The sequence below is a fragment of the Balaenoptera borealis genome (genome assembly GCF_965194805.1).
Source record: "Balaenoptera borealis genome assembly, chromosome: 4".
Lineage (NCBI taxonomy): Eukaryota > Metazoa > Chordata > Mammalia > Artiodactyla > Balaenopteridae > Balaenoptera > Balaenoptera borealis.
The window spans coordinates 124,821,294-124,835,865 of NC_138861.1; the positions used below are offsets into that span (position 1 = coordinate 124,821,294).

Here is a 14,572-nt window from a genome sequence, read left to right on the forward strand (position 1 = left end):
ATCTTTCTCTTTCCAGAGATCATTTAAAGCTCAACACTCTTAACGGCTTTATTAGAAAAAAAATTTTTGACGTTATTCTGTCTGATTTACTTTGGGGAAACTCTAAGGTAAAAAATTTAGTGATTTTGTTTTGCAAATATAAAGCCAGTTTTTAACACTTCATATTGAGTGAGTTGTTCTTTCTTCGTTTACTTGTGGTACTTCCTTCATCTCATATTATGTTCATATTCAAGAAATTCTTACAGGCTACCTACTCTGATCCATTGATTTGAGTTAGGATTCTGGGGCTAGTTCCGTAGTGTTTTTATTTTATTTTATTTTTTTATTGAAGTATAGTTGATTTACAATGTGTTAATTTCTGCTGTACAGCAAAGTGATTTAGTTTTCTCTCTCTCTCTTTCTATATATATGCACATCCTTTTTCATATTCTTTTCCATTATGGTTTATCTCAGAATATTGAATATAGTTCTCTGCGCTATACAGTAGGACCTTGTTGTTTATGCATTCCATATATAATAGCTTACATCTGCTAACTCCAACCTCCCACTCCATCGCTCTCCCACTCCCCCTCCTCCTTGGCAACTGCAAGTCTGTTCTCTATGTCTGTGAATTTGTTTCTGTTTTGTAAATAGGTTCATTTGTGTCATATTTTAGATTCCACGTATAAGTGATATCATATGGTATTTGTCTTTCTCTTTTTGATTTACTTCACTTAGTGTGATGATCTCTAGTTGCATCCGTGTTTCTGCAAATGGCATTATTTCATTCTTTTTTATGGCTGACTAGTATTCCATTGTATATATGCACCACACATATACATAGAGTGTTTTAATTACAAAATGTATTTTAATATTTACCTTTCTGTCCCAAGTCATTATTGTTTCTTTTTCAAAAGTGTATTCTCTCTTCTTGCCTGTTCTAACCAAGAAACATGGCTATAGTTTGGTCAAATTCCAAACAAAACAAAGCCATCCAGTGGAATTTTGAGAGGAATTTATTCAGTCTATTTATAATATGGGAAGGATTGGCTTTTTTAGAATATCGTATTCCATTAAAATAATATAGTTTTTCTATACACTTAGTATTATTTGCATGTATATCTTCAGGGAAAGGCTTGCCATACTTAGTATACCCAAAATATACATATCCTTTTAAATTAATTTTAAAGGTATTTTATGTACTTTATTGTCATTGTGAATGAGATCTTTTTTCATCACATATTATTTTTAAAAAATACTTCCCATTATTTTTATTAAGAGAAGAGTAACATGTGTCCAATGTAGAAAAAGTTAAATTAAAATCCCTTATAATTCATACTATCCAGAAAAAACCACTGCCCTTTGGTGTTTAGCATTCCTATGTATATATACATATATATCTTTTACAGAGTGCTACATGCTATAAGCATGTTTAGTAACCTAATCTTGAACATCTTTCCGTGCCATTAAATGTTCTTTTACAGGGTTGTTTCGGGGCTGCATTGTATGCATGAACGACAATTTATTTAACCAGTCTCCAATTGTTGGGAATCTAACATACCTCTAAATGTTTGCAATTAGTAACAGTCTTCTCCTGCCCTAAATAATGGCTTCATGAAAATACTTATAGAAGTTAAATGTCTATTATGTATATTGCAGGCTGTTTTTCTAGGATATCATTTATCATTTACTTTTGTTTATAGTGCGTTTAATACATCCACATCCTTTTTTTTATCATCTAGTTTATTTTCTTTTCATTATTTTTTTTAGGTTGCTTTAAAATTTTTTCTTAAACTAGTAAACTTTACTTTTTAGAGCAGTTCTAAGTTCACAGCAAAATTGAGCAGAAAATGCATAGAGTTTCCATATCCTCTCTCCCCCTGCACATGCACACCTCCCTCCGCTATCAACATCTTGCACCACAGGTACATTTGTTTTGATCAATGAATGTTGGCACATCGTTATCTCCCAAAGTCCATACTTTACAGGGTTCATTCTTGGTGTTGTATAGTCTGTGGGTTTGGGTAAATGTATAATGACATGTATCCACCATTGTAACATCTTACAGAACGATTTCACTGCCCTAAAAATCCTCTGTGCTTCACATGTTCATCCCTCCCTCCCTTGCAACCCTTGGCAACCACCAATCTCTTTAGAGATTGCCTAAATCTCCATAGAGATTTGCCTTTGCCAGAAGGTTATGTAATTGGAATCATACAGTATGTAGCCTTTTCAGATTGGCTTCTTTCATTTAATAAATATACATTTTAATTTCCTCCCTGCCTTTTCATGGCTTCATAGCTTATTTCTTTTTTAGTGCTGAGTAATATTCCATTATATAGGGGAACCACAGTTTATTTATTCACTTTACCTAAGGTGGTGTACTTGGTTACTCCCAAGTTTTGGCAATTGTAAATAAAGCTGTTATAAACATTCCTGTGTAGGTTTTTGTGCAGACATCTGTTTTCATCTCCTTTGTGTAAATACCAAGGAGCACAATTGCTGGATCATATGGTAAGAGTATGTTTAGTTTTGTAAGAAACCGCCAATTTGTCTTCCAAAGACTGTTTTGCATCCCCACCAGCAATGTATGAAAGTTCCTGTGGCTCCACATCCTCTCCAGTATTTGGTGTTGTCAGTGGATTTTGGCCGTTTTAATAGATATGTAGTGGTTTCTCATTATTGTTTTAATTTGCATTTTCCTAATGACATATGATATGGAACATCTTCTCTTATGTTTATTTGCCATCTGTATTTTCTTTGGTGAGGTGTCTATTAAGATCTTTGGCCCCTTTTTATTTATTTATTTATTTAATTTATTTATGGCTGCGTTGGGTCTTTGTTTCTGTGCGAGGGCTTTCTCTAATTGCGGCAAGCGGGGGCCACTCTTCATCGCGGTGCGCGGCCCTCTCACTATCGTGGCCTCTCTTGTTGCGGAGCACAGGCTCCAGACACGCAGGCTCAGCAATTGTGGCTCACGGGCCCAGTCGCTCCACGGCATGTGGGATCTTCCCAGACCAGGGCTCGAACCCGTGTCCCCTGCATTGGCAGGCAGACTCTCAACCACTGCGCCACCAGGGAAGCCCCCCCTTTGGCCCCTTTTTAAATCAGGTTGCTTGTTTTCTTATTGTTGAGTTTTAAGAGTCCCTTCCTTACGTATCTTGGATAACAATCCTTTCTTCAAATATGTCTTTTGCAAATATTTCTCCCAGTCTATTGCTTATCTTCTCATTCTCTTGACCTTATCTTTCTCAGAGGAGAAATTTTAATATTAATGAAGTCCAGCTTATCAGTAGACACATTCTGATACTTCTGGACTAGCAAGAATCTCACCGTTTTGTTGGTAGTTGCGTTAGTCATTCTGTTATCCATGAAAGTGATAGTTCTGAGATTAAAGTGCTGTTGTAATCCTTCATAATGAACTTTGTATTTGAACAGCGAATAACACGCTTGTGCAAATGATGCTTCTTTGTTGGTGATCAGTCTTTTTTCATGAAGACATATGCAGGCCTAGTAGACATTATTTTTAGAAGATATTTTATCACATGAATATTGGTATTTCTGAATAGTTACTTTTAGAATTTTTATGTACAGAATCTATGTACTTTTTCTAACCTTATTTTGGTACAGTAGCCAGTAGTAGTAATTTAAAATCAGTTCCTCAGTCACACTAATCACATTTTAGCTGCTCCCTAGAGGCTACCATATTGGACAGTAAGGAGATAGAACATTTTCATCATCACAGATCGTTCTATTAGATAGTGCTGTTCTAGAATGTAAGCAGTTGTGCATTAAATCGTCATTTTGTGCGATTTCTTTTTACTTTGCAGTAGTTACTAAAATAAAATAAAAGGAAAAAAATAAGAAACATGGTAAAAGGATTTGTTTCCCTACTATTATTTTTTGTTTTCTTTCTTAGTGATTTATGATAAAGTAATAGTTTTAACTGCAGTTGAAGGAACTGAGTCTGCTCAGCTAAATGCAAAACACAGTCAGCAGAGCAGTTGCCTACCATTGGTCCATCATCCTGCATGTCTTCTTGGACATGCATGTAGTAACAGGCACTATTAATCACAGCAGTGGACAGTTCTGCTGTAATAGCTGTTTCTACATAAATCTCACTCCTAAAATTAATAACATGTCTACTTAAATTCCTAATTTTTCCTCCTTGGCATGGGAAGGAGGCTACGCTAGGGAGACACATTGGAGAGACAACACAGGAGAATAAAGACCTGGAAAGTTTTCTCCAAGATTGGCTACTTAATTTTCTTCCTTCAGTGACCTTGTAATTATAGAATAAACTTACTTTATTGCTACGTAAACAGTGTTTTCTCCAAATTTATTTTTTTAAAGCCCTCACATTAATTCAAGCAACATTTAGCATAGACTTTTATATGTTTATAAAGCATATTACTTCTGTTTACTCTTAATGATGTAGTATCATTTAGAAATGGTTTGAAATTTTCCTTGTAATGAGAGAGGGAAAAAGCACCTGGAAATATTTATAGTTTAATCTTGGTATTGGAAGAATCTATCATTGCCTGCTATTGATTTCTTCTTTTTTTTTTTTTTAGGTTGCTTGCAGTGTTTGAATGTTGAGAAGGTATAGTTGTTTAAACTGCATTTACGTGGTGGGAATTTGTACAAGTAGGATGATTAATATATGATAATGAGTAAAAATAGATATTGATTTGGTGATTGCATATAAATCTATTTTGAGTTGTTCCTTGAAATAAAAGTGTCCAGTTCTCTTGGGTAACTATTGTTCAGATCTTTCCCTATTTGGAGGCTAATTTAGAGTCTAAGTAAAACTTATTTTGGATAGGTAGGGGGAGTTTGCACACTCTATGGCCCCCATAGGTATTATTTCTAAAAAATGATAGAGGATGAATCTATCTATTGTATATACTCTATTAACACAAAAGAATAGAAGAAGCATTAGCCATCAAGGATACAGCCATCATCTGACTTGCCCTTTGCACCTGAGTTACAGGTACAACACAGGAAGTGTAGTCAAGGACATAGTCATTCATCAGTCACTTCTTTCACAAACATTTAGTGAGATCCAGTTAAATTTCTTGAACTTTTCTATTAAAAGTTTCTCTTGTAGATAATGCCCTGAAATGAATCAGCAAATTGATATAAATTACATAAACAGAGTCTGCCAGGATACTTAAGGGTATTTAGATAAAGGAGAAAGTCACATTCAAGGTCATCTTTTCCTGTGGAAAAACGTATTTTCTATAGAATTACTACTTGAAATAGTTGTTTTCTAAAACATAATCTTTCTTTGGTGTGCTTTAGTCATAACTGGGAATGTTACTGCTGTGATAAAATGATTTAAAAAGAGACATACATGCTGATATACCTGGAAATAAAAAGTCTTGGCTCTTTTTCCTGGGATTAACAGTGATGTTCAGTTAAAAGATAAATAGATGTTTCATAGATACCTCATAGCTATTATTCAAAGAAGAGAGATCTTCTGTCATTCAATCTTACAGGTTTCATTTCAAATTTAAAAAAAATTATTTCTCCATTATTGATGCAATTGTGTGTTCCAAAACTGATACATTTTAAATATATTTCAGTTTATGCCAGTTTTGCTGTCAATTCTATACTTTAAAAAATACCTTTCAAAAATAAAGAGGCAACTAGAACAAACATTGGGATAATTTTTAAAAGCGATCCTTAGGCAAAGTACTGGATCAGCAGATACTTTGAAAAAGTGTCTTTATGGTTGTTTTGAATGGTAAGGGTTGCATTCTGTTTTCAGTAGTTTTCTGGTTGTCATTTCAGCTATGAAGTCTTACACTCTGTATTTCATGCTCCTGTGGAGTGCTGTTGGGATAGCGAAGGCCGCCAAAATCATCATCGTGCCGCCAATTATGTTCGAAAGCCATATGTACATTTTCAAGACACTAGCCTCTGCCTTGCACGAGAGTGGGCACCACACAGTGTTCCTCCTCTCTGAAGGCAGAGACATCACGCCATCTAATCATTACAGCCTCCAGCGCTACCCAGGGATCTTTAACAGTACCACCTCGGATGCTTTCCTGCAGTCCAAAATGCGGAATATTTTCTCTGGGAGATTGACAGCAATCGAACTGTTTGACATACTGGATCACTATACCAAGAACTGTGATATGATGGTTGGCAACCGTGCCCTGATTCAGGGTCTAAAAAAGGAAAAGTTTGACCTGCTGCTGGTGGACCCCAATGACATGTGTGGATTTCTGATAGCTCATCTTTTAGGGGTTAAATATGCTGTATTTTCAACTGGCCTTTGGTATCCTGCTGAAGTGGGTGCTCCTGCCCCATTAGCTTACGTCCCGGAGTTTAACTCACTCCTCACAGACCACATGAACCTGCTGCAAAGGATGAAAAACACCGGCGTTTACCTCATTTCCAGATTAGGGGTCAGCTTTCTGGTTCTTCCCAAATACGAAAGGATAATGCAGAAGTACAACCTGCTGCCGGAGAAGTCCATGTATGACTTGGTCCACGGGTCCAGCCTGTGGATGCTGTGTACAGACGTAGCACTGGAGTTTCCGAGACCCACTCTGCCTAATGTTGTCTATGTAGGAGGGATCCTCACCAAACCGGCCAGCCCACTACCAGAAGTAAGGTTTGCTGAGCTCCTTGGGAATCTTTTCTAAATATAAATGTCAATTTTTCAGCTTTGAGTTTTAGAAGAGATAAGAGTTGGGCATTGTCGGGTAACAAATGCTATTCTAAAAAGTGGTTAAGACACAGAGCCTACCAAGGTCCCTTTATCTGTGGGTGCCTCACTCCCCTGGAACGCGTTCCTATGTCAGAGGAGCATTTCGGTAATCCCAAGAGGCCACTCTGCCATATGGTCAGTAGACTGGAAAGTAGAGTTTTGGTTAAGTTATAACTGTACTATAACAGAGAATGTAGTTAGATAGTTCGTTTTAATGAGTGTAAGTGATTTTGCTTTTAATTAAACACAGAGATCCTTCTGATCTCCCCCAGAAAGCACAGACACAGTTGCCTGCATCTCGGTTAGGTCCCGTGAATTCAAATAAGTAGGATGACATGAATAGTGGTTCTTCTTTCAGCCGTCCTGACCACTAGAAAGTTTATATCCAGCATTGAAAATGAGGTAGTAACTTCCATTAGCCTAGGAAGCTAACTAATTTTAAGTTAGTAAGCAAATGTAACTGTTTAAAGAAATCATGCCCCATCGTGATTCCATTTCAAAGATGGAATTAATTATGTTTTAACAAAACCCTTCTGCTCTGAGTCAAACCTGAATTCTTTTTGCTGGCTGAGCTGTCAGCACACACCCTTGTGTTCTGTTCTCCATCCTAGTTTGTTTTTTAATGAGGTATCTCAAACTGACAGGAGCCATATTGCGTATCGGTTGTTGTAGGGGGTTTTCTAACCTCAGGTTGACTCTGGATTTAATCTCAACATCTAATGGCATTTACCAGAAGTGTAGGGCCTGTTCTATGATTTTTGCTATTGCAACCATTTCTACTCTTAAAATTCTTAAAGTAGCCACTCACAACAACTGTTAAATTGTTCATCCCTAACTCTGGTCACTACATTTAAGAAAAAATCTGCCAGGGCCTTGATGAAGAGTAAATCTAGTTTTTCTCCTATAGGTATCAGGTAAGCACAATCACTAGGCAGAATTTTCTCATGGGGAAATAAGGTGATTGGAATATACAGCCTGTACACTTCTTTAACACCTCCATTAGAAGCATATTTAATAAATAATACTTTGATATAGTTCACGCAACATGAAGAAATAGAACTTGCCAGATCTTTGGCCCATAAACCCTAGATGCCGCTGGTAGACGCGTGAGAGTGAGCTCAGGCCTTCTCTCTGACACCAGCTGTGAAGGATAGGGGTTCGTCTCAGCATGTCTCAGCCATTTGTGAATTTACTTAAGCCCACTTTGAATCCCAGATAGTCTCTGCCAGAGTCACTGTGTGATGTATTATCCCTTTCCTAAAGGTAACTAAAATCAAACTTCAGAAGCAGCTTCCAAGAGACCTGGAAGCAAGTCTGTCTGTACTTTAACTGAGTCATTCGTAATGTCAGGCAGATCAACCATACTCCCTCAGATCTTCATCTTTTCCCAACCAGGGTACTGCCCTTCTGCTTGCTCCTTTGGGTTTTTGGTCGAATGCTATCTCCCTTCTTCAGGTTGAAGAAGGAACCAATGATAAGGAATCTTCTGATTGCCTTTTTTTTTTCCTTCCATCCCTGTACATTTTTCTTGAGTTGCAGCAGCTTGAACTGTATAAGTACAGAATACTATTGTACGCTTAGTCAAATAGCTTAGGTCCTTATGCCTGTTAGTTTCACTATGGTAGTCCCTCCTTATCTGCAGCTTCAGTCATCCTCGGTCACCCACGGTCTGAAAATATTAAAATTCCATAAATAAGCAATTCATAAGTTTTAAATTGCACATCAGTTGGAGTAGCGAAGCTTGATGAAATCTCACATAGTGTAGCTCTGTCCTGCCCAGAATCCCCAGCCCTGCACATGGTCTGCTCCTGACATCATTGCCATCGTCCTGGCTCCATGATCCAGCATCGCTTGGAGCAGATGATCCTCCTTCTGATGTGTCATCAGAAGGTCAGCAGTAGCCTAACTCTGTGTCACAGTGCCTACGTCATTCACCTCACTTCATCTGATCACGCAGGCATTTTATCATCTCGTGTCCTCACAAGAAGGGTGAGTAGAGCACAATAAGATATTGAGAGAGAGAGAAACCACATTCACATAATTTCTATTACAGTATATTATGATCTCTTTTATATTAGTTATTGTTAATCTACTGTGCCTAATTTATAAGTTAAACTTCATCATAGGTATGGATGTATAGGAAAGAACATGGTATGTATAGGGTTCAGTACTATTCAAGATTTCAAGCACTCACTGGAGGTCTTGGAACGTATACTCTGTGGATAAGGGGGGGGGGGCTACTGTACCTTGTTTTACTTTAAAAGCATCTTTTGTGTGGTTTTTGGAGCCTCATATAAGGTTATTAGCCAAAATGTTCTCTGATTTGCCATGATTTCTAGTTTGACACTGGCTTGACCTACTTTGTGGGCTTTCCTGTTCTTTTTTCCTCTTTGGGCTTTTTGTAATGATTCTTTTGAAAATGTGCTCTTTATTTACAATTATTGCTTTAGCTGTGACAGTTAGGTGTCACACTCAGATACATACACATCTGGCATGTGCATGTGTTATGTATGTGGACCAGATAAGTATATTATTATCATGGAAAATCTGTTAGGTTATAAGTGTGAAGGGCCTTTTTCACTTCAGTGTGCCATTTACAAAGTTCTTCAATAGGGAGTATTTTGAAGAATGATGTGTCTTTTCCTTTCATATATTCCTCACACTAATGAGGCTTTATATGTGTAGGAACACGTGTGTTCCTATTGCGATTTCTCTAGTAGATTTGTCTGATACAGTAAACTGTACCTCAGGTTTCTAAAAGTTAATGAGTTTCTCAAGTGCCTGTATTACTTACAGGTCATGGTTGTGACACTAAAATAATAGAGCCCAGCAAGTGGCCTCCTAGAACACATGATTCACTAATAACAGCTTAATTGTTAACTGCCTTGGTATCTTACACTGGCAATGGATTAAATTTTCCAGATGTCTGGAAATGATTTGACAGTGGGATTTCATTTCACAACCTGGGATGAAAAGATAGAGAAAATGTCTAAAAGACATTTTCCAGGAGCTTTCATAATGTTTGAGCCCAAAGAAACTCTAGAGAGCATCTAGTTCAGCTCTATTTTTCCTCCTCAAAATATAAAAATTCGTTTGTCACATAGGAGATTAAAAGAATTTGAGTGTTTTGTCCAGGCCAGAGTTTGTGGCACAGCCAAGTGAATTGTTTTGCTATTAAACAAAGCCAAGTGGATTGTTTTGCTATTAGTTAGATATTTTGTCAAGATGCCTGCATCTCTTGTCACTCATTTTACTCATTTACACATTTATAGTGTATACAAAACTATGCAGAGACAATTTTGCTAATCTTGATTTGCTGTCTCAAAGATTGTGAGGACTTAATATAAGAGTCACATTACACCATTTGGACTCTTCCTTGTGCTTTAGAGATTTAATGATAGAAATCAGGCAGAATCCAAATGCTTTTGATTACAAAATGTTGCATTGGTGTAGAGTGAAGAAATTGTCTGCCTTGATAATAGAATCATTTCTAAATGCATGCACCTAACTTATCATACTATTTACTACTGGGCTGCCTACAGTAGGAGGCCTTAAAATGTCCTTAAGGGGAAGAGGTTTAGTTTGGATTATATCCATATAGTGGCTTATCTCTATCTTTACAGGGTGGTAGAGAATATGGAAACAAATTAAAAAAATAAAAAGCTTTTCTTAGGTCAGGAAGGAGGTCTGTAAATAGATCCCTATTTGATTAGGTCCTTCAAATATTAAATGTGAATGAAATAATAACATCTTATAGGGGGTGACTGTAGCTTTTAGTGGTTTGATTAAGGGGTAATAACAATAATACTACCAAAGAATAGTACATTTACTTAGGGAGTCTTTTGATGATTAAAATTCACATGTTTCAGGTGATAATTTTTAGATGATTTACCATTGGTGGGAAGTGGTCTAGCCCTGCCAAGCAGTTGACCTCAGCCCCTTTTCAGCTTCGATAGCCCTGAACTGTAATTGCACCTAATGGATTGTACCTTAATTATTGGTTTTTCACATGGCTTTCTCCCTAACTAGGGTGTGGATGCCATAAAGGGTGGGCAACAAGGTGGGTAACCTCTGTACCCTGAGTGCCTGGAAAATGGTAGCCACTCAATGAATGTTTAAAATTAAATGAATTGCATCAAAGAGAAATAGTTGCCAAAAAATAGGTGATTGAACTAGTACAACAGTGTCGTTAATATTATAACCATTATTTGTTTATTCCAAATTATGTCCAGATGCCATTGCAGCCATTAAGTAACCAAACATTCCAGGTTAAGTTATTTTAATGAATTAGAATAGCCACTTAATGATACTGATATTGAGAAAAGGAGATCATCATACATTACCCAACTGGTGAGCTAAATGGGCTCTACTGTGTTCCAAATATACATGTGAACAGGGCTAGTAGTGCAAGTCAGGCCAGCTGTTGCTGTGTTAAAGATGATTTGGGGTGGTATGGCACTCATTTGGTGGACCTCAGAGGTGCTTTATGGCCAGGCTAGGGGTATGAAAGGCATTTTCGTTTCACCATTTGTAGAGACATTCTTAATTTAGGTAAACACAGTCCTGGGGAAAGATACAGATAAGAGATAAACAGATAAGAAAGAGCAAGAGACCAACGACAGTGTCATGAGATAGTCACTGTTTTGTCATTTTGTAGTTTGCCTGAACTCCCTCACAGAGAAAGGTTTGGGGGGAAAAAGAGATATTGTGCAATGGATTCATTAGATTAACCCCCTTGTGAGCAGATCAGGTTATGAGAAGAAGAATAAATCCAAGAAGCAAGACAGTGGCTTTTTTATTTAGTTTTCATTGAGTCACCTAGAAGCCATTACTTATTATTACATATGGAAATGGAAAGCTGACCTCCCCAAGAGTGAATGGATGTCTAAGCTGAGTTATGGGACCAGAGTCCTTGGGGCTAACAGATTGATCCAGGGTTGCACAGCAGATGTGGAAAATTAAGGCCATTTTAATAGTATGTTGCATATAAGTTATCTCTTGAAATATAAAGCTAGAGATAAAATTATAACCATTGTATCATATTGATTAAAATGTCCCCTTTTAAATAAGTATCATTTAATCAAAATATATGTCTTTTATAGTAAGTTCCTTATTTTGGATACCATCACTCACAAAGAATTTTTTAGGATGTCTTCATCCATGCAGTACTACTGTGCTATATTGGTAGCTGTGCAGGGATCAGAAAATTGAGAACTCTAATATTTGGAAGAGATGAATGATTTAATTCCAATTACTGATTCTTAGCTTAAATATTCACCACAACATGATAGTTGGGCACAAATAATAGATTCCCTATGGGAACTCAGTAATGTAAAATGTTGTTGCAGATATTTCTTGCAAAGGTTTTGTAGGTTGATCATATATTTTTGTCTTTATTTTGTAGTAAGAAACCAGATTACCTGGCTAAGTGAATCTATCCAAGAAGTAAATCAGGCACTGTTGCAAACATCAATAAGTTACTGTTTAGTTCACTGATGTGGTAATTTTCTAAGAAGCACTGTAGTTTTAAATAGCTTATCAATTGCTTCTGTAAGCATCATAGGCTTACAAGGGTTTCCTGATACATTAGGAGACCCGAATATAATTGAAATTGCAGAGTCTGACATGATTTTTAAACACCTTCCTCCCTCTGCTGTTAAGTATTTAAGCTTTAAGATGCCCTGCAGAATTGTTCATTTAGATATTAATTCAAATGCTGGCGATGTCAAGGGAAATATTTTTTAACTGGTCATTTTTTACAAATGATAGTTCTCATAATTAAATTGCTGTTGGCACCAGTTTTTAGAATGATATTCTTCACAAATAGTCTCATTCCAAGCCAAACAGTTCTAGTTTTGAAATTAAAATTGCTACTGTCAATGAGTTTGTCAGATCTATTCCTGAGTGCAGATTTTGACAGGATGGAGTGAGCGTGACCTTCTGAAGAAGCAGTGGCACTGTAGACAAGCTACCTATTTCATAGTTTGTTTACGGAATTTTTTATACCAACTTTCCAGGGGCTGCGGCAAAGTAGCAAAGTGGAAAAACATGGGCCTTTTCAGCCAAATGATCCTGGCTTTTAGTCCTGGCCTTCATAAGACTCTTTTGGACAAGGGAGGGAGTGAGCCTCATTAAAACGAGGACAACAGTGCTTACCTCGGAGGGTTTCCATAAATGAGCGCAATGGCAATAACTAGTGGTGGTAGTTGTTGCTCTTATTATTGTTGTGATAACTCGTTATTTAAGATGCGCTATAGTTACTGAATCACTGTCACTTGCTGTCGTCCACCTGGCAGATAGAAGAATGGTTTCAGAGGCGTAGGGAGTACGTGGAGGAAGTGTCTATGGCGTCACCTCTACTCATTTTAGGGGTTGGCACTTGGTACTTCTACTTCCATCTCGGGGATGTTTATTTCCCTTTCTTTCATTGTCTTTCTCACTGAAGTAGAATGAAAATGACAAGTGAGATAGGTGCCCCTTAGACCATCTGAGTGTCTTAAGAAACGAGCAGAAGCTGACAGGGATGTGTTGTAAGGGCAGGAGAATTAAGGAAGTAGCCCTCTGGTACTTGCGAATGCTGGCTTCTTCAGGTTCAGTGATCCTATCTGTGGTTTTTCAATCCTTTAAATGGAGGAGCAGGGATTCCAGCCCCTCTTCTGCTGCCTCCAGGCTTGTTCCTTCTCCTTCTGGGCTTCTCATTCCTGAGGGACCTTTGGGGAAGCTCCAGACAAATAAATACCTGCCTTCTAGACAGAGATTCTACCCAGATTCTCCTCCACGCTCAGGCCCTGCTGAATTAGATTATTAGATTAGATAACCCATAACCCTCAAAAAAAAAAAAAGTTTGAGATTTTCTTCTAAGATCTAGAGTGCAGACTGCAATCAACCTGTGTTTATCCTTACTTCTTCCTATATCTCTATAGCCTGCCCAAGTTGTAGCTTTTGTATACTGTAACTCCTTTACTCTCCGCAGTATTGTTTAGATCAGAATCTCATCACATTCTTGTTAAAACATGGATTGTAGGGCCAGTTAGGAGATCTGGGATGGGCCTACTAATCTGTAACAAGTTCCTGGGTGATGTTGATGCTGCTGTTTAAGGACTAACCACACTTTGGGAACCACTCATTTAGATTCAGACAGTAAGTGTGAACTGTACATTTTAATTACATTATGTAATATATTTTGTATGAGAGTCATTTTTTTCCTGATCATTATAGATTTTTTCCTTCTAGAAAATTATTTTCAGTATAAATTGTACCACCATAAATGTATGTACACATCAAGATTTCCCTTGCTTTAGGAAGCAGATCTATATAGAATATCCATGTGCAACCATGTTAATAATAGGTAAGGTCTTCAGTACTAAAGTCCTTTAACTTTTCTCCCTATTTTCCTTTATCTCTATCACTGTTTTTTGTTTTTTTTTTTAACATCTTTATTGGAGTATAATTGCTTTACATTGTTGTGTTAGTTGCTGCTGTATAACAAAGTGAATCAGCTATACGTATACATGTATCCCCATATCCCCTCCCTCTTACGTCTCCCTCCCACCCTCCCTATCCCACCCCTCTAGATGGTCACAGAGCACTGAGCTGATCTCCCTGTGCTATGCGGCTGCTTCCCACTAGCTATCTGTTTTACATTTGGTAGTGTATATATTTCCATGGCACTCTCTCACTTCGTCCCAGTTTACCCTTCCCCCTCCCTGTGTCAAGTACATTCTCTACGTCTGCATCTTTATTCCTGTCCTGCCCTAGGTTCTTCAGAACGATTTTTAAATTTTTTTTTTAGATTCCATATATATGTGTTAGCATACGGTATTTGTTTTCCTCTTTCTGACTTACTTCACTCTGTATGACAGACTCTAGGTC

At 37.4% G+C, this 14,572-nt stretch overlaps 1 protein-coding gene across 8 annotated transcripts in view; it reads left to right on the forward strand.

Moving 5' to 3' along the window:
• UGT8 (UDP glycosyltransferase 8) overlaps nt 1-14,572 on the forward strand; it is a 97,168-nt gene that overhangs the window by 20,425 nt on the left and 62,171 nt on the right. For all 8 annotated transcript variants that reach the window (XM_082389650.1, XM_082389649.1, XM_082389651.1 and 5 more), the window contains exons 2-3: nt 4,554-4,582; nt 5,776-6,599. In XM_082389650.1, the coding sequence (XP_082245776.1) occupies nt 5,778-6,599 (822 nt within the window). In that variant the 5' untranslated portion in view covers nt 4,554-4,582; nt 5,776-5,777. The remainder of the gene's footprint in view (nt 1-4,553; nt 4,583-5,775; nt 6,600-14,572) is intronic.